At 47.4% G+C, this 20,027-nt stretch overlaps 1 protein-coding gene across 1 annotated transcript in view; it reads right to left on the reverse strand.

The window, feature by feature from the left end:
• Positions 1 to 17,569: 17,569 nt before the first annotated feature.
• LOC308044774 (adhesion G-protein coupled receptor V1-like) overlaps positions 17,570 to 20,027 on the reverse strand; it is a gene marked incomplete at both ends in the record, with an annotated part of 30,833 nt that continues 28,375 nt past the window's right edge. The window contains 3 exon segments of the mRNA XM_080351640.1: positions 17,570 to 17,780; positions 19,113 to 19,251; positions 19,422 to 19,672. Coding sequence (XP_080207766.1) covers positions 17,570 to 17,780; positions 19,113 to 19,251; positions 19,422 to 19,672 — 601 coding nt within the window.

The raw sequence follows: 20,027 nt of genomic DNA on the forward strand, positions 1-20,027 counted from the left end.
AGTATGACAATTTTCAATTACCACAAATACTTTTATTTTCTGACAGTTACCACTGAAGATTTTTGGTCACACTTTTTCAAACTATATCTGCAAAACTGGCAGTTTTTTCACAGAAATGTGGATCTTTCGCTTTTTCTTTCACATTTTATCTTCTTCTTTGAGTTTCATGTGATTTGACAACTTCTATGTAATGGATGGACTTTCAGCTTTAATAAATCTTAATCAGCAAAATCTTAAAATTAATGTTGAAAGAATTTGGATTGCCATACATCCAATTTGTATTATTATTACTATTATAGCTGCCATATGAAATTTTACAGTAAAACACCTGAAATCCAGCGGTGCCTTTATGCAGGTAGATCAGATTCCAAATACAGTTTGATCTCCTGCTTTTAATTAATTTTATCTTATAATTAATTTTATCTTGACCTTCCTTGGAGTTCCACTTTGGTAATCATCACTGAAAAGTCTTCAGGACCTTCAGGAAAGTCATCATCATGAATTTCAACCGAAATCATTCTACTCTCCTCATGTGGCTCAAATAACAGTTCCCTTACTGTGGGGGGTGAAATCAACTCCCTCCTCTGCAGCCCCATTTATTCTCTGGAAGCAAAGACACACTTTGCCATAGGATCCCCTTGAACGCAAAACAGTGATGTTAACCTGAGGGAGAGAGGACATTTGCTTTAAAAAATGGCTTGGCTTTTCTGTTACCATTCTGAGACTGTTCTATAGGCACCTTCTCAACGGTTCTGCCAGGTAACGATTTGCTGCAGTAAGTGCAGAATACACATAATTTAACAGACAGGCATCTTTCTCAGAGTATTAAAAACACCAAAAGCCTCAGATGGACTATGCTATGATAAATGCAGAATAAATCTCTGCCTTTTTTTTTTTTTCCCTAAAGTTAAGTATAAATCTACCGACAATATTGATACCTATCGATATTTTACGTAAGAAGGAATTTTAACCATATACCCATTTTTCTTCTTCTGTTGTCAGCAATACTTCTCGTGAAAATGTAAACTCTCCGTATGGAAAATCACTGTCGGCCATGGTAATATTTGCTGTGCTGCTAGATTCATTTATGAGTCCTCCATCACTGATCCCAGTTAATTCAAATGTGTAGTAATGCTTCTCCTCAGGACGGTTATCATCGACAGCCTAGGGAGAAGAACCAATTAACCATTTCCAGGTAGAGAGGTATAACTAATTTCTAATCAAGATGCTGGCTAGATAAAAGGAAGAACCTGAAATAGCTACTGGTGTAAAATCTCTTGTACCTGTATTAGAACCACTGCTGCACACTGCCTGTCTCGCATTGTCAAGGTCCCCGACGTCTCAATAAATTCTGTGTGATGACGGGGTGTTATATTCCAATATATTATGATTTCACCAAAAATCCCTGGGCCACGTGTCAGGCTGCGGAATGCAAACGCAGATTTAATCTTCTACCTTTAATATTTGATACCAAATCCAGAGATATAAAGCATAGATATTGTTGTGCACGGAAGAAATGTTACCAGCACTGTGAAGCTTGAATTTTAATCTATTAAGTCACTATTAAGATCTTTACCATAACCTCTTCAGAGCAATAACGTGTCTGTAGTTCTGATTTACTTCCCCGTGTTGGGAGGCATCTTGAGCTGTATTTTTACCCAGAGCACTTTATAGTTTCTTTGTGCATACAGCCCAAAGTTGGCAGCTGAAAACTGAGCTGTCTTTCTGCTTTTCAGGAAATAGACATGCAAAACAGAAGGGAAATGGGACTTACGGGTAGCACCCAGAGGTAATTTGGTTTTGAAGGCAGAAAGATACGAGAATAGTACTATGAGATCACTTGAGAAATGTTCTGTGTGCTGCTTGTCTAAAAACCTAGAGGCTAATCCTACTCATGACATTCTCGGTGAACTGAAGCATGGCAAGAAATTGTCTATACCGTGATCTAGTACATGTTCTAAACTGGTGCTGCACAAAGCATCCCTTTGTCTGTTGGGATTCTCAGGGCAGCATGAGAATCTGTTTTCTTGCTTATATTTGCTGTTTCACTAAGGGAAAGTGTTGTAATACTTTTTCTCCAATTCTGTTAGAAGGTATGGTAACATTGTGATTTCTTCATCTTGTTTTCAGCTGACTGAATGCAGTGAAAGAATTGCATCTTGTTTCAACTAAGACCCAGTGCTGCTTTGGTTATGCTGATCATCGTAACAATGTACCGAATTTCAGTTCAAGCACCAACCCTGAACTGAATCCTGAAAAGCACAAAGCATCTTCAAATATAATTGACTGCCTTCCCCTATTCCTTTGATTAGAATCCTCTTTCCTTTAATGAATCTATGTTGTAAATAATTGGAAGACATATCTAAAGCTCCTCAGCAATACTGAAAAGACACCTACGTAGTATGTTCTGCCCTTCTTAAAAAACAAGCATCTAATTTTAAAAATACTTATGATTTTAGAAGTGATAATGAAATGCAGCATTCAATTAATTCTTGCCAAATGTGGAGCCTCATAGCTTTTGAAACAGAGCTGTTTTGGATAAATGAGTGATGTACTCGCCTAATAAGAGCAGTCCCATTATAATTTCCTGAAGGTTCTCCAATCAGAACATGCTGGGATGAATGTGCTATCCCAACCACCCCAGAAGCTCCTTCATCACCCACAATAATGATGGGTGCAACACCTATGAAGAGAAAAAAAGCTTCTCATGGTAAAACAAAGCTAACTAGTGAGGTATTTTTTTAGCATGTTTGGTGACACAAATGGTTAAGCACCAGCTTCCCGGGGAGCCCATGGAATCCCCAACCTTGGAGATATTCAGAATTTCAGTAGACAAGGAATTCAGTGACCTGATCTCATTGTGAAGGCAATTCAACAAGATGACCCCCCTAGATGGTCTCTTACAAACGAAATTATTCTATGCTTCTTACAGGGCTGAACCTGGTTTTGGTTTCTGCTTGTTTTTGTTAAACAATTCTTTACAGACAATGTTGATTATCTGAACACAAAAGTCTACGCCAACACTTGATTTAGACGGAAAAAATACGATCTAAAATTCTCTTTGATTTCTTCAGATAAGGAAAAAACTGAGGGAAAAATACTGACCTCCTTTTGTCACAGGAGCTCTGCTAGCTCATTTCTTCTATGTTGTTTCTGGGGGGAGTTGGGTTTTATTTACGGGGGGGACGTTTGAGTCGATTCATGTGAAGATACACAATGCTGCACTAGCTTTTAAGAAATGTGTCTTTTTTTCAGATCACTTCACTTCTTCACAGAATATCAGTTCTAACTATAACATTCAGCACATATTCGGCTCCTCTCTTTGACTTGTAGAACGAATCCTAACAGATACATCTTCTTAGGACTTAGGGCGTCTAGCACACAGACAGCCGCGGCGCGAAAGCCGCGCCCACAGGACACAGAACCCGCCGCACCTCGCCCCGAGCTCCCGCCGAAGCGGCGCCCCACTCGCCACGCCACCAGCTCTGCTTTTCAACGTCCCCCCGACTAACGGGGGCTGCGCCGCTCCCGGAGGGACCGCCGGAGCAGGCACGGGCGCTGCGCCGGAGGGAGACACGGCTCCAGACCGCCAGCCTTCAGCGCACCTGCCCGCAGGGTCACACGCCTCCCGCCAGCTTCGCCAGCTCGGCGGGGGGGAACCGGAGACGAACGCCTCCGCTCCGCGCCGCGCGGGCAAATCCCGCCCCCCCCGTTCCACCCGCACGGTCAACCCCGCCGCGGCCGCACTCACCTGCCGCCTCTTTCGCCGCTCCGCTCCCGCCAGGCGCTCGTGCTTTGGGCATGCGCGGTAGCGAGACCGCAGCACCCGCCCCTTGCCGCGTCCCGGTTGGCTGCCTAGGACACGTCAATCACCTCTCTCGCCGCCTAGCAGCGCTCGTGAGTCGGGCATGCGCAGTACGGAGACCTCAACGCCCGCCCCTCTGGCAACCTGATAGGCGGACAGAGTGGCGACTGACGTGCCTAGGCAGCCAACCAGCGCTCCGCCCCTCCAGCCCCAACCAGCCCTCCCGCGCCAGCAGCCGTGTTGCAAAGGGAACAATAAACCGCGCTCCCCTGCTTTCCGCTGAAAAGGGGGGCGGCTGGGTCCCCGCAGCAGAAAAAACCCTTCCGTCCTGCATTGCCCTTCGCCAGTACAACTGCACAGCTGGGAACTCGGCAACGTCAAGCGGCCGTCTGACAGACGCACACTCGGAACTTGACTAGGCTGGCGATTTTGGCTGGCTTACACACACGGACTTGCACTTCTCTGAGGAAACAAATTCTTTTTTAAGCACAGCCTCTCCTTGGGGAAGAAAAAACGCCCCCTCCGCGCTCCCAAACACTAGGCAGCCGTGGGGAAACCACCGAAAGCCAAGACCGACAGCAGCAACGTGGAGTGCCATCTGGCTTCAATGCTGATCACGCACTTAATGGCCTCTCCCAGGCCTACCAATGACTGCTCCTTTTCTGGAAGGACAAACTGAACGTCCTAAACTGAAGACTGCACGGAACACAGCTCCACTGGCAGCCCATTTGCCTCTTCTCCGGCTTCCACGGGGAATATCTTGTAGCGTCCTCCAACTCGCAAACGTTCTTCCTCAGTCCACGGCCCCAGACGCGGAATCTTCACAGGGGCACGAGGAAAGGTGCTCAGCAGCCGATCTACAAGAGAAACGAAACAGATCATGCCTTAACGCGAAAGAGCAACAGGGCGTCACTGCGCAAGCTTCTCCCTGATCTACAGCTGAGAGCGAACACTTGTGTGCTTGTCGGAGAGATTGTGTCTTGCCTGTAAGTGTCTGGAAGTTTGGGGCAGGTCAGTGTGACTGGTTCGATAATCAACGTCTAGGATAGCTGCAGAGCGGTCCCTGTTGATGTGGGGACAGTGTGCCTGTAGGTCAGTCTGTGTTCCTAGCACCTACTGTATCAATCTATCGTTCCATACGCGTGTGAGTCCATGTCTTTCTCTCCACAAGCATGTGTGCTGATTTCGTCGCACATGTGCATCTGTGCTAGTGTTGAGCTCAGCGGAGTGTGTTTCTGGACACTTGGTGTGCGTTTGCTGTGCCTGTGTGTAACACAGCACAGCCACGACTGCTCCGGTGAAGCGAGACCTGGGAAATCATCTAGGCAGAGTCAACAAAGGAAAACCGAAGAGGGATTGACGTGTGCTCGACAGAGACGAATTCCCTGCGCTGACATTTCTCAGTAACGCCAGAAGAAAACTCAGCGGTAGATCGACCGGAGAAATGCTTCCCTAGACGACATTTAGCGAACGAACTGCATTGTGCGCGGCTTTCGGGATTGTGCCTGAAAAGTGCGAAAACCAGCAGAGCCTGTGCTCAAAAGCTGGTGGCTGTGTGACTGCATTGATGCACGTTCCCGTGTCTGCGAGTGTATAGACGGCTGTTTCACGTTCACACAAATGCATCTAGTCGAGTTTTTCTTCTGTGCGTGCACACGCGTTTCCGTTGTCTCTTCGGAACAGACGTAGCTCTCTGCATGCTGAACGACGTGGTAAAACGCGTCTGCCTATATTTTGTTTAACAATCGAGGGTGCGTGTTCCGTCAGCGGCATTTCCGCAGACGACTCCCAGGAGCCAGTTCTGAAAGCTCCGCACACCAGGACTGATTGTAGAACGAAGCTATTGCACCTATGCACGCAATCACATATTCTGACGGACGTCTTTTATGGCACAGCAGCACGAAGGTATTTGCGTTCAGACACGTATCAGAAACAATGTGTGCACCGAGGATGTGTTGGTATTTTCTCCGTACGGCACGCTTCGTGGTAGCTTACTTGCCGATCGCAGTCTTAGGGGTTTCTATACACGACTCGGTATAGGGAGAGAAAGAGAGCGCATCGGAAAACTTGCCTTTTCTGCTCTGGAACCTGATTGCTACGCCTTCTGGTTGTCCACGTGAACACACACGATTCCCCACTGAAAACCAAGCAGAAACCTTTCCACAGGCTCCCAGGTATGTGCACCCACCACCTCGTGCGCACGAACGGAGCTAGAGAAAAGCACCTACATTTTGACACACTGATGCTTAAACAAACGCTTGGCCATACACATGCACACATCCGCAAGCGCGCCCACTCCCATCTATGGACTGAAAGACGTACGCGAAACGTGACTACATGCTTGAGAGTAAACAGGTGTGCGTTGATGGTTGGCGCACTGCATCACGCATACGTGGCTGCATGAGGATATTCTTTTGGAGGGTACGTGCAGATACGTCCCTGTACTTGGACGACCGTGTGCGTGAAAGCGTGTGTCTCTACAAACGATTGTCTGTCCACATGCGTGTGCCTTGATGCAGGCTCCATTCGTGCTTAAACTGCAGTGAGTGCACAGCTGCGCCGTTTGTTGGCCAGGTTTCACGTGTTGCACGACGTTGCCGAGTCCTGCATTTCTCACGCGGACAGATTCAAGGGAGCTCTGTATAGTTGGCTGTTTCATGTTCACACAAAGGCACCTGGTCGGGTGCATCCCAGATACAGCATCCCAGATTCAGCATCCCCGATACAGCTTCCCGGATACAGCATCCCAAATACAGCATCCTAGATACAGTATCCTAGATACGGCATCCTAGATACAGCATTAGAGATACAGTATCCCGGATACAACATCCCAGATACGCCATCCCAGATACAGCATCCCAGGTACAGCATCCCAGATACAGCATCCCAGATATAGCATCCCATATACAGCATCCCAGATACAGCATCCTAGGTACAGCGTAATAGATACAGCATCCCAGATACAACATGTCGAGCTGTGCTCCTCTCCCACACCAAGTGCTGATCGTGGGGCTCAGGGTGAGGGGGGGCAGCGAGGGGGGTCCGTGGACTGGAATAAGTTTTGTTTGGGGTTTTTCAAACGCCTCTGCTGACACGTCGTATAAAAACCGATTGCTGCAGTGCTAAGGAATGAACAGGAGGATGAGCAACAGACTGCAGAAACTGCTTGCGTTTTGGTTTATTGAAAAATTCGTATTGAACTCAAAAAGCAATACGATCTTGCAGTGGTCTTCTAATAGCTAGTGACAGCTTTTAATGTACTGGTTTGGAACTTTGAGATGAGATTTGAGATGAAGGGCTGTTCCATTGTGGAATATTGCAGGAGTAAATTTCAGGCATTTCAGCATGCCTGGCAGATCTGCAGCTTGATAAAGACCTCAGGCTGTTTGGTTTAATCAGACTTTTGTAGATCCCACCTTCACTGGTCAAAGCACCGGCTGCCAATGTGTTTTCTGGTGTTGTCACTTCTTTCTGACCAAAGACGGCAGAGGCAGCAGCTCTCCTGGTGGTGTCTGTTTTATTGAAACATGGGGATCTACAGGAACTTTAACCCGAAAGCTCAGGAAGCTGTGGTCCGTGGTCTATCTTTGTAATGTTTGTAGATTCTTCTGCAACGTTTGTGAGTGTGAACTGCTGTGCAGGTAGAAGGAAGAAAGATGTGTGAGCTAAAGCAGCAGGAAGGCTGCAGCCGTGTAAGCCGGGGGTGCAAGCGGCACGAAACGGGCTGCAGCGGCGGAGCTCTCGGTCCCGGGCCGTCCCGGGCAGGCGGCGGAGCCCTCGGCCCCGGGCCGTCCCGGGCAGGCGCAGCCCGAGCGCTCCCGGCCCCGCTGCCGCTGCCCCGCCGGGGCCGGGGCCGCGCTGCGGGCGGACAGCGCCGCTCTGCGGCCGCCGGCGGCTCAGAGCCGGGAGGGGGGGCGGGGCCCGGTGGCGGGCGCGGACGGGATTGGCTCCTGCGCCGGATGGGCGGGGCCACGCTGCGTAAGTGCGGGGGCGGAGGAGCGCGTGCCGCCGGTGCGGTGGCGGGAGAAGCGCGCGAGGAGCGGCGAGGCCGGCGGTGAGCGAGGGGCGGGCGAACACCGGGGAGACCGGCCGGGGCCGCCCCGGTCCCGGCTGAGGGGGGAGGCTGGAGGGGGAGGGACGGGCTGGTTTGGGCAGGAGCAAGGCGAGGGGCAGGCAGCCGCAACAGCGCGGCCCCGGGCCGGGCCGAGCAAGGGGCGAGGGGGAAACACGCGGGCGGCTGTGAGGGAAGGGAGCCCCGGGCTGAGCGCTGCGCGGGGCTCGGGCGGGGCCGTGGGGCGGAGGGGGGAGCCCGTGGTGCCACAGGGCAGAGGGAGGAAGGCGAGCGGGAGGGGGCGGCGCCGGGGCGGTGCCAGGGGGCGCGAGGGGCGGGGGCGGTGCTGCCGCGGGGAGGGGCCGGGAACGGGGGGAGCGGCGGAGGAGCCTGAGGGCGGGACGACGCAGAAGGAGCTTGGGCGGGAAAGGCTGAGGGACCTCAGGGAGGGGGTGACATCGGGGAGGCTTTGGCGGGAAAGGCTGAGGGACCTCAGGGAGGGGGTGACATCGAGGGGGCTTTGGCGGGAAAGGCTGAGGGACCTCAGGGAGGGGGTGACATCGGGGGGGGCTTTGGCGAGAACAGCTGAGGGACCTCAGGGAGAGGGTGACATCGGGGGAGCTTTGGCGGGAAAGGCTGAGGGACCTCAGGGAGGGGGTGACATCGGAGGGGGCTTTGGTGGGAAAGGCTGAGGGACCTCAGGGAGGGGGTGACATCGAGGGGGCTTTGGCGGGAAAGACTGAGGGACCTCAGGGAGGGGGTGACATCGGGGGGGCTTTGGCGGGAAAGGCTGAGGGACCTCAGGGAGGGGGTGACATCGGGGAGGCTTTGGCGGGAAAGGCTGAGGGAGCTCGGGGAGGGGGTGACATCGGGGAGGCTTTGGCGGGAAAGGCTGAGGGAGCTCGGGGAGGAGATGGCGTCGGGGAGGCTGCAGGGGGCAATGCTGAGGGAGCTCAGGACGGGATGGCACTCAGGTCTGGTTTCAAAGGGAAATGCTGAGGTACGTTGAGGAATGGACGCTGGGCTGGGACCTATGAACACATCAGACTGGTTAAGAGAGTGTTCATGACAGAAATTTGTGCAGTGAAGTATTCCAGCAAAGAGCGGGAGAAGAGCCAAACTTAGATCAGGCCTCCTAGGACGCCTGCAGGTTTGGGGACAGGGATGACGAGGTTGTTAATCCGGTCCTAACTGTTTCTTTGTCTGTCCCTCTCTTGCAGCACCTGACTGAATGGAGAAGCAAGTGGACGGGAAGTTCCTGCGCCACACACAGATCACATTTATCGCTCTCGCCCTCAGAGACCTGGAGATCCAAACCGTTCGCATCGTGCCTTGAAGCAGCCTATGCTCATGCGCTTCTCCCAGGGAGAAGGTGGAATGGCAGTGACTGGCCACGTTAAGCCACAGGGTGCACACTGTGCAGCTGTCAAGCCCAGCTCTGCGTTAGCTCACACCTGCGGTTTTGCGCCGCACACGCACATTTGAGTTGTCGCTGGTTGTTGCAGCGTTTGGCTTTGGTGAGGACAGCGTGTGTTTGTCAGCAGTTGGTGTAGGTGGGATCTGGAGGAGAAAGCGATATTTCCGTGCCAGAACTGGTTGGTGTTTGCATGGTATTGTGGCGGTTGTTCCCGCAGGCGATGAGTGCTGGAGCATTGTTGCAGGATGAGGGGATTTTGGAGGCTTGTCTGTGAGATGCACTAGAGGCAGCAGCTGAAAGCGAAAGGCTGAGATTTGGAGGGTTTGTCGGTGGGTTTTGGGCAGTTGTCAGCTGAAGAGTTGGCTGTTTGCAGGTGAGGTGTAGGGCAGAGGGTGAAGCTGACTTTGCCTGGGCGGCGCAACTGGCTGGGTGTGCAGAGCTGAGGAGAGCGGGCTGCTGCGGGTGACCCTAAAGCTGGAGAACCAGCCGGCAGCTCCAGACGCTCCCGCTGCCGGGCAGGGCCGTGCAGGCCAGTGCCCTGGGGCACAGCGACGTGACCCTCCGCAAGTACCAAAGAGCAGGTGAGGACCGTGGGCATTTGTACTGAGCTGTGACATCTCTAACCCGTGACACTGGGGTCCAGCCTGAGCAGGGCACGTGCGGAAGCTGTGCTGCAGGGAGGGCAGAGCTGAGGGGAAGGGCTGTGCCAGGGGCTGGTGCCAAGGCAAGGTGGGCGCGCTGTGGGGTGTGGGGAGGTGTCAGCCCCGGACTCAGCCCCTGTCTGACTGTAGTGCCCTTGGGCTGGTGTAGCTCAGTCCTCTGTGTGTTTCTCTTCAGGGGGAGCAGCATGCAAAGGAAAAGCAAGGAAGGAGGTGAACCCATGAGGAAGAGTGATGGATAAAGAGGGTTGGAGTGCACCTGCCAGTCAAGAGGGATCAAGAAAGAAGACACCGGTGGTGGAACCGCAGGTCAGGAGAGCTCAAGGAGGGAGAAAGGTGACTGTGGCCGTATGGGTTTTTCTAGCTCACACACCAATGAAAACAGTTTGGATAATAAAAGAAATGTATGCAAAACCAATAATTAAAGGCAGAGAATGTTTATATGCTATGTATGGGGTAGACCTGAAGGTATATTTCTTCCTACAACGAAGGAGAATTCGCAATACATGCTGCTGTCAGCAACGACCAGTAAGCGACAAGACTCTATTTACTGATGCCTCTGGTCGCTCACATAAAGTTGTAATTACATGGCTAAACTCAGATACCCAGTGCTGCAAACACAAGGTAGAAAAAGAGACCAAGAGTCAAACAAGTTCTTGAGCTGACAGCTGTTAGGATCGCTTTGAGGTGTTCTGTAACAAGCCTTTGAATGTTGTAAGTGGCTCATATTATGCGGCTGGCATACTTAACCGCCTGGAAGCTTCTTTTCTTAAGGAAGAGGATAATCCTCTTTTGATGGCTGAATTGAGAATGCTATGGTTTCTAATAAATCATAGACATCATAGGTATTATGCAATGCACACCCGCTCTCGCAGTGGCCCTTCCAGGACCACTTGCGGAAGGCAGTAGGAGGGCCGATGCACGAGCTGTGCCGCTCACTGTGCCTAAAGCCTTGGAGCAAGCTAAATGATCACATAAATTCTTTCACCAGAGTGCAAAGGCGTTAAAACGACAACTTCAAATGACAGTGGATCAGGCCAGGAGCGTTCTCATGTCCTGCCCTGATTGCCAACAGTTGGCACCCACGCCATCCACAGAGGTTGTTAATCCAGGAGGGGTTACTGCCAATGAAGTACGGCCAGCGGATGTAACGCATTGTTCTGAATTGGGTAAATACGTACGTGTTTCTGTAGACGCTCATTCCAGATTTCTCGTTGCTGCTGCACGCGCTGGTGAAAGAGCACGAGACGTCTGTAACATTGGTTGGCATGTTTTGCTGTTTGAGGAGTTCCACGATCTGTAAAACCAGAGGAAAGCGGAACGCACACTCGATTAGAGGAGCGATCCCCCAGCGCGCTGTAATAGAAGTGCCTGCTTTTTAACACTTTCAAACCAGTGTTAAAGAGTCTGTTTGACGACTTTTCGGTATCATTTCTGGCGACGAGGATGGGATAATCTGCCTGACCTGCCGTGGATCCCAGGATCTCTGGGACCTTGTGCCGGCACCGGGGAATTCCTGGAAGGGACCACAGCTCCTCGGACCAGCTCGGGACGCGGGTAAAACCCCATCAATGAGATAAGGCACTTTCATTGTCTGGTTGCGTTGGCACGCTGCCTGCGCGAGACGTGGGTGACACCAGCGCGTTGGGTCTGCGCATTCGCGTCTGCGCATTTTGGTAAACTGGGTAACTTAAAAAAAGAAAGAAATAAAAAATTAAAGGGGAAAATGAGAAAACAATAAATTAAAGAGAAAAACGAGGGAACAGCAATTTGATAAAGGTACCTTTAATGATTTTGCTGTTTGTGCCTTAGCAATTGTATAATTGTTTCTGGCTTTAGTGGTTTGTTGTTGTTGTTACTTGTGTCTTGGGGGATTTTATAGTCCAGTACTTAGGGTTCACCAATTGTCTGTTATTGTGATTGTGAAGTAGGTAGTGGACAATCGGCAGGAGGATTCGTGAGAAATCCCCCCCAGGCTGTGTTTTCTGACATTGGAAAAGGATCGTTTGCTGTTCAACAGGGCGTCAACCAGGGAGAATCTGATTGAGTATTGTAATTAATGGTGGCCACTGTAAATAATATTAATACGCTTCACAGGTCTAGGTGGGTATACTTTGAGATCTGTAGTATAGTAATGTGCTGCATGTAATATGTAGTAAGATATCTATTTTAAATCATATATTGCCTATTACATAAGGCATATTACACAATATATAATGTTACATATGCATTGTCTTTATCCTCTTCAGATCCATTTGTTTTGAAAAAGGATAATCAGGGAAAGAAATGCAAACCAGTAAAAGGTTTGTTGAAGAACAGCTATTGGTGTAGAATACACAGAGAACATGAGATCAAAATTGTCCCTCGGTCAGTCCAGGGTGGGATCCTGATATCCTTATATTGGGGCACAGGCTGCATTGGTATCGCCAGTGCATTTTATACGGGATTAGACACGCTGCGCCTAAAGCTGTAAATATGCCAAAACCTTCTGAGATTAAACAGGATTGTGAGGAGTCTCCCACTGAGTTTTTTACACCGTCTTAAACCGACAGCTCAGAAATATATTAATATAGATCCTGACTTGGAGAACAGAGAAATAGAATTCTTAGTTGACTGGGAGCTCATTATTCTGTGTTAAACACTATGCAGGGAATATTAAGTAGCGATTCTGTAACAGTTATGGGTGCCACAAAAATTGCAAAACACGGCCCTTTAAGCCGCTGCTTAGAATGTTTGTATGTGGAGTCTGTACTTATTGATTGTGTACCATATGTCTTCTCTTGTGCACAATGAATGGTTGAAAAAAGCTTTAATGGTGCAATGGCTGTGCAGTTACACGCTGCTGTGGCTGCAATTGTTAAACAAAGAAGGGGAGATGTGGCAGGGTTGTGACATCAGGCCCGTGAGAAATTGCAAGAGTCACAGTGTGAGAACAAGCGCTGGTGGAACAACACAAGCAGCAAGGACTGTGTGGGACATGAACCATCAGGGACAGAGGGATTGGTACATGAGGGACAGAGGGATTGATACGGGGTTGGTACATGAGGGACAGAGGGATTGATACGCGGTGGGTACATCAGGGACAGAGGGATTGATACAGGATCGGTACATCAAGGACAGAGGTCCGCGATGTTTCAAATGCAAACCTGAGTTTGTATTAAATGTCTCTCTGCATCTTAAAGAGAGTCTGTGCCTCATCTGCTACACCCCTTTATCTGTTTCCCAAATTACGATTTAGACTGTATTTACTGTTGTAAAAACAAAGCTTTCCCCCCCTTAATTTTTGTCACGTGTTGTAGTTAGAATTAATAGAGATATTGGAGCCCATCGTAGCTAAACTGGAAAAAGACAGCAGCCGTGTGTATTTTTAAATAAAGACTAAATCAAGTGTGCTAGCTCATTATCTTTAAGCGTTTTACTGTGATCACCTCTCTCCCAAGGTTTTGTGTCAGTTGTATCAAGGCCTGACACCCACGGCCACAGTGGATGAATCACCATGGGCACAACACCAGGAACCTGCCTGTTCGTGTCCAGGATATCCACTCCAGCAGACACGTTTTAATTGGTACTTGCATTATGGATTAGATGCAACAAAAATCCATACTTTCTTTTGTCCTTTGCTATAGAGGAGGGGGTTGAACTTTTCTATAGCAGATTCAATCACTTGTTGTAAAGCAATGAAATAAATAACTTAGGCTTTTTCTATGGATAAACAACATTTAATTCAATTCCTTAATTGTATTCCTTAAACACTTGTTCGTTAGACCATAAGCAAAACAGCGCTGGGTGTTAGTTCGTTAGTAGGCCCTTATTATGTGGTTGGTTAACCCTGAAAATGTTAGCTCCCTCTATCAATATAAGCTCATAAACAAGTTTCAAAATTTTTATGTAGAACTTACCCACCTTTTCCTTTTTGCAGGTTCAGAGCCCGAGCCTCATTTGGTTGTATCTGTAAACATCAAACGTCTCAGCACAAATCACAACTGCATTTCTCACAGACAGAAGTGCCTGATCTCCACAGCTTGCCTGGCAGTGCAGAGAGCAGGAAGTGCGGTGAGTCCTGGGCCTTTGGGGACATTTCACCCTGTTTTGTGTCCCAGTCCCTCCCTGCTCCCTCCTCTTTCCTGCTGTGCCCTTCTTCCTCTTCATCTCTTCTCCCTCTGGCCCTCTGCTGCTTCCTCACCTATTCCCCCACCCTTCTGAATCTCTCTGCAGGGTTTCTCGTATCTCCCTCTCCGTCTCCACCCCTCTGTGTTCTCATCATCCGCGGTTTCTCTTTGTCGTCATTCTTGTCTGTTGCTCTGTCCCGCTCCGTGCCCCATCATTTCTCACTGTATCCCTCTGTCCTGCTCCCTGCGCCTATTCCTGCCTCTCTTCTTTTTCAGTCCCTCTTCTTCTTGCTGCCCACCCCAGGATTTTTTCCCAATCTCTATCCTGCCCCAACCCTTATTGTTCTTTCTCTCTCCTGCTTCCTCTCTGTCTTTCTGCCTGTCTGCCCTTTCCCTGCTGCTTCTTTCTCCATCTCTGTCCAGATTACTGCCCCTTTTCCTTCTTGATGTCTTTCTGTCCTGTTTGTCTTTCTGTCTTCCTTGCCTGTTCCCAGCCCCATCCCCTCTCGCTGTATCTTCCCTGTCCAGCTGGCTCTGCCTTTTCTTTGTCTTCTCATCCTCTTTCCTGCTCCTCAGCCCTCTTTTCCTCTTCCTCCAGCTCATTGCTGCATGTTTTCCCTTTCCAGTCTCTTCATTTTGATCTAAACTTTGCTTTGTTTCTCAGTCCCTTTGTTCTCTTCCCTTCCTGTTGCCTCTCAGTGGGCAGTGACGACCTGGTTCAGAGACAGCACGGCGACCACATCCCAGGTCGCTCGGTCCATCAGCGCACAGACGCCACTGTGGTGGAAAGCAAATGGCGTTTCTTAACAAGGAACACAGCGTTATATACCTTAGGTTTGCAACGTCACGTCCATCTGCTTGCCTCACATACTCCTACCTACCTAGGGAGGGGCTACTATCTTTCTGTACAGCGCGATATCTTCCGGCCTCCAGACCCTAACTACCTACAGGTATGCGTCACAACCCCCCCTGGACACCGTTTGTGTCACAAACGCCCCTGGACAGGGTGTGTCTCACAAACCCCATTGGACAGCATGTGTCACAACCCCCCCTGGAAACTGTGTGTGTCACAAACACCATTGGACAACGTGTATGTCACAAACGCCCCTAGATAGGGTGTGTGTCACAAACCCCATTGGAGAGGGTGTGTGTCACAAACCCCATTGGAGAGGGTGTGTGTCACAAACCCCATTGGAGAGTGTATGTGTCACAAACCCCATTGGACAGCATGTGTGTCACAAACCCCATTGGACAGCATGTGTCACAAGCCCCCCTGGAAACTGTGTGTGTCCAAAATATCCCTGGACAGTGTGTGTGTCACGAACCCCCCTGGACAGTGTGTGTGTCACGAACCCTCCTGGACAGTGTGTGTGTCACAAACACCCTTAGACAGGGTGTGTGTCACAAACCCCATTGGAGACTGTGTCTCTCACAATCCCCATTGGACAGCGTGTGTCACAACCCGCCCTGGACAGCGTGTGTGTCACAAACTCCATTGGAAAGGGTGTGTGTCACAAACACCCCTGGACAGTGTGTGTGTCACAAACGCCCCTGGACAGGGTGTTTGTCACATACCCCATTGGACAGTGTACATGTCACAAACCCCATTGAACAACGTGTGAGTCACAAAGCCCATTTCACATGGCGTGTGTCACAAACCCCAGTGGACAGCGTGTGTGTCATAAACACCATTGGACAGGGTGTGTGTCACAAACACCCCTGAACAGAATGCGTGTCACAAACCCCATTGCAAAGTGTGTGTGTCACAAACCTCATTGCACACTGTGTGTGTCACAAACCCCATTGGACAGCCTGTGTGTCACAAACCCCATTGGACAGGGTGTGTGTCACAAACACCCCATTGTACAACGTCTGTGTCAGTAACGTCCCTGGACACGGTGTGTGTCACAAGTCCCATTGGACAGTGTGTGTGTCGAAAAACTGGTTGGACATGGTGTGTGTCACAAACCCCCTTGGACAGTGTGTGTGTCAAAAACCCCATTGGACCTGGTGTGTGTCACAAACCCCCTTGGACAGTGTGTGTGTCAAAAACCCCATTGGACCTGGTGTGTGTCACAAACCCCCTTGGACAGTGTGTGTGTCAAAAACCCCCTTGGACAGCGTGTGTGTCACAAACCCCTTTCGACAGCGGGTGTGTCACAAACCCCATTTGAAAGTGTGTGTGTTACATACCCCATTAAACAAGGTGTGTGTCACAAACCCCATTGGACAGCGTGTGTGTCACAAACCCCATTGGACACTGGGTGTGTCACCAACCCCATTGGACAGGGTGTGTGTCACCAACTCCATTGGACAGTTTGTGTCACAACCCCCCTTGGACATTGTGTGTATCACAAACACCCCTGGACAGTGTGTGTGTCACAAACCGCATTGGACAGCATGTGTGTTCACAAACCCCATTGGACAGCATGTGTGTCACAAACAGCATTGGACTCTGTGTGTGTCACAAACTCTCCTGGACAGTGTGTGTGTCACAAACCCCATTGGACACACAGATGACTACAGTAAAAAACCAACACTGAAGATATGCAGGTCTTTATTTCTTCTGGTTCAGCAAAATGTTTCGCTTAGCTTCAGTTTCTGCAGCACACTGGTTTACATTGTATTTTTTTTCTTCATTTTCTATAAAATTTCGCATTCCGTGGCATATTTGTCTCATCCATTAAATTTTTCTGTATACCAGTAATTACATTTGTTTACTGTATATTGTTTATTATAGTTTGTCTTTTTTTTGTATAAGCTCTCTATTTATTTTTATTGTATATTGTTTATTATAGTTTGTCTGTTTATTTTTACTTTCAGTTAGACAACATGAGTTCGAAGCTTAACTGTATTTTAAAATCTGCTCTTTTTTTGTCTGCTAAAAAATTTTTATTTCATAATTGTTAAATAAATCAACCAGTTTTTATGAAGTAGGTGGAAACCAGAGGGTTTTCTTCTCTCTCCTTGTCTTCTTTTTTTTTTATGGCTGAGCTTCTAAAACAATTAAGGAGCTTACCTTCAGCCTTTTAGGGCAGTTTGCTGAGAGGGGATCAATAAGAGATTTAGCTGCTTGCGCTGTTTTTGTTACTCACACACTGATGATCTAGTATAGAAGCTACAAACCTCACAAGGAGCAGACCTAGAACCTCATTTAAGGTCAAATTAAGAAGTCATCATTTAGCTGGTTTTCTCAGTGACCCCCCTGCTCTGAGGTTCCTCCTTGCACAGTGACTATCAACGCCAGAAGGAAAATTTACTTTAATCCCGCACGCAGGTGAATTTTGGATTTTTAAGTTTCTTTCCTGAAATGAATGATGTATTTCTCTCTTATATGGTTAAGTAAAGGTTCACAAAAAAACCACATTTCTTTGCTGGACTTTTGTTTCTTTTCAGTGGCAAAATTTGTCACTGTACAAATATTGGATCAGATGGCAACTAAAATATCATGAAGTTAGTTGACGTTCCTCCAATACCCATCTATAGAAACAGATTGTTATCAGTTACTAAAATGGTTAAAAATCAGTCTTACTGCTCGTCAGTTGTTATTAATGAGAAAACTGTTTTACATAACTGACCTGAAATGCAGATGAATCCAGAAGAAAAAAAAGCCTCGTTGTATGAAGACAAGTTATCTGTTTGGGCATAAACTGCATAAATGGACGTATGAGAAGAAGAGCATTCCACATAGTCTGATGTGTCATCAACCACTTTGCAGAACCCGCTATCGGACAGCCAGCTGCAAAACAAAATGTTCACAAAGTTGGAAATCGACTTGTCTAATTCACACGGTAAACAGGCTTGAAAATTGTTGTATCTCTGAAAACACCGGGTTTTCTAAACTACTGCATAAGTTTATCTTCATCTATTGCACATCTTTCATGTGCAGTTTTTAGAATAGCATATTTACATGAAATTAAAACAGCTTTTAAAAAATTATATTATTAAAAAAATATAAGTATGTAGTCATGAACTTTGTTTTTCTGCTAGAAATTTTTTTTGTGGCCATGTTTTAAAACTTACACAAGATTCACAGTCCCATCTGAATTTTTAAATAGTGTGTTGCTTAAACTTGCACAGTGCTTTAGCCCATTCTGAAGAACACTTGCTATTTGCTGTTTTGAAACTAAAATACATGTTCTCCTTCAGTATTGCTGAACATTTTGGAAAAGGATACTACAGGTGACATCCTAAGCCATTTCTAGTGGAAACCACCTTGTTCTGTGATACAATGTCTAGATAAAAGGAGAGTATGCAGGTAAATTCTGCTGCATCTCCTTCCTGAATAGTTTATATCAGTGACAGACTGATAGAATCCAGACCATCTAATGAAATCATATCTAAACTAACTAGTTGTCCGCAGGATATAGAACGTAACGCTCTCTAATTTCATTTATACTGTGTGAACAGGAAAGAAATAGGCAAATCAAATAATAGGGCATTGAAGGGAATACACAGAAAACTAGCACATCGTTTGCAATGGTGTGAGTAGCAATAAGAATGGAAACCAGGATACATCAAGTCAAGCTAGCAGCAGCAATATTAAAAACTACCAGGAGATGGCTTTTCTGTCAAAAAGTAAGAGCCCTACAGAGATCATCGTCAAAAGTTATGCCAAAATTCTGGATATTAGCAAATAAGGAATATTCTGTTTCAGTGACTTGAAGCAATACCAGAGACACGCAGGTTTAATTCTTTGTAAGAATGGACTCAAAATGTTGTCTGATAACAACTGTAAAGAGTGCAAAAGACGCTAATATTAATGAAGCGATGCAATTCTGGAATTTATGGCCTCTCAGCATTGCCCAACACATCATTACATAAACTAAACAGTACTGTAATGAAAAAAAATCAATAGTAGAAGTCTGAGAAATCTCTAAGTTAGAATAACTACACATTTTATTATACAGAATGTTTGACGTGCTGGTACAAAGGCCAGAAAAGTTAAGGGAAAAAGATGGATAAGAAATAGATCAATTTCATACTTGCAGACGATCTGATTGGACTTAATGGGATTTTATACAAATACACATGGTAGAAACTGGAAAACTAAACAGATTAATAAAACAACCTTTCAGCAGCTTGGTTCCAGAGGAGACATAGAGACTTTTGTGGAACAATCCGACTTCCTGTAGCATAAATCCGATAAACAACTACATTGTTATCTTTCAAAGGGTATGAACTCCGACCCTTCAAACTCATAGAAAAACCTGAAACAATACACACAACATAAACACAAACTTCATATTAAAATTCAACAGTCAGTGCTCATTTTAATCACAAACACACTAAAACGCTCACATCATTTTAAAGACATTTAAGATGGTTCGAGTAATATATAAATTAATTTATTGAAAAAATAAATTGCATTATCTTCAAACCCTGTTCTTCAAGGCAAGCTCTTTGTCTCCAGTAAGGAACCACTGCTGACTGCTATATTCTGTGAACTGTACAGATTCACAGCTCTCTTCTTGAAGAGGGGATAACACAACAGAGACCTTTAACAAATGTTCAGGTACTTGAATAAAATCTCCATCTTTTCCATCAAATCTGTGTCCGTTGATTTGCTGAGGAAACCAGTTGTGAGCCATTATTGCAATGTACGGGCAGCTGTCAAGGCTATTTTTACCTCTGTTGAAGAGGAAAAGCAACAGGGCTGGTAAGTGGAACCGAACTTTCACTATTCTTCACATAATTACTCTAAAATGTATGCGTAATTAATATTTTATTCCTTCATCATTTTAGGCTTTATTACATTTAATAAAAAGACAGCTTCCGGTTCTGTGAAAAAAGGAGGGGCGGAATTATTATGTATCTTGGCTTCTCCATTTCTCCTCTGGATTTTGCTCACTATGATCTGTAAGAAAAACCACCCCATGGTAAAACAGGTTATCATAATAGTCATCTTTATAACTTGATGTAGAGAAGAGTCAATAACAAGGAGAAGCATTAAAATGGATGATCTAGCTCTTATTCCCAAGAGATG

This window comes from Nesoenas mayeri (genome assembly GCF_963082525.1).
Source record: "Nesoenas mayeri genome assembly, chromosome: 11".
Lineage (NCBI taxonomy): Eukaryota > Metazoa > Chordata > Aves > Columbiformes > Columbidae > Nesoenas > Nesoenas mayeri.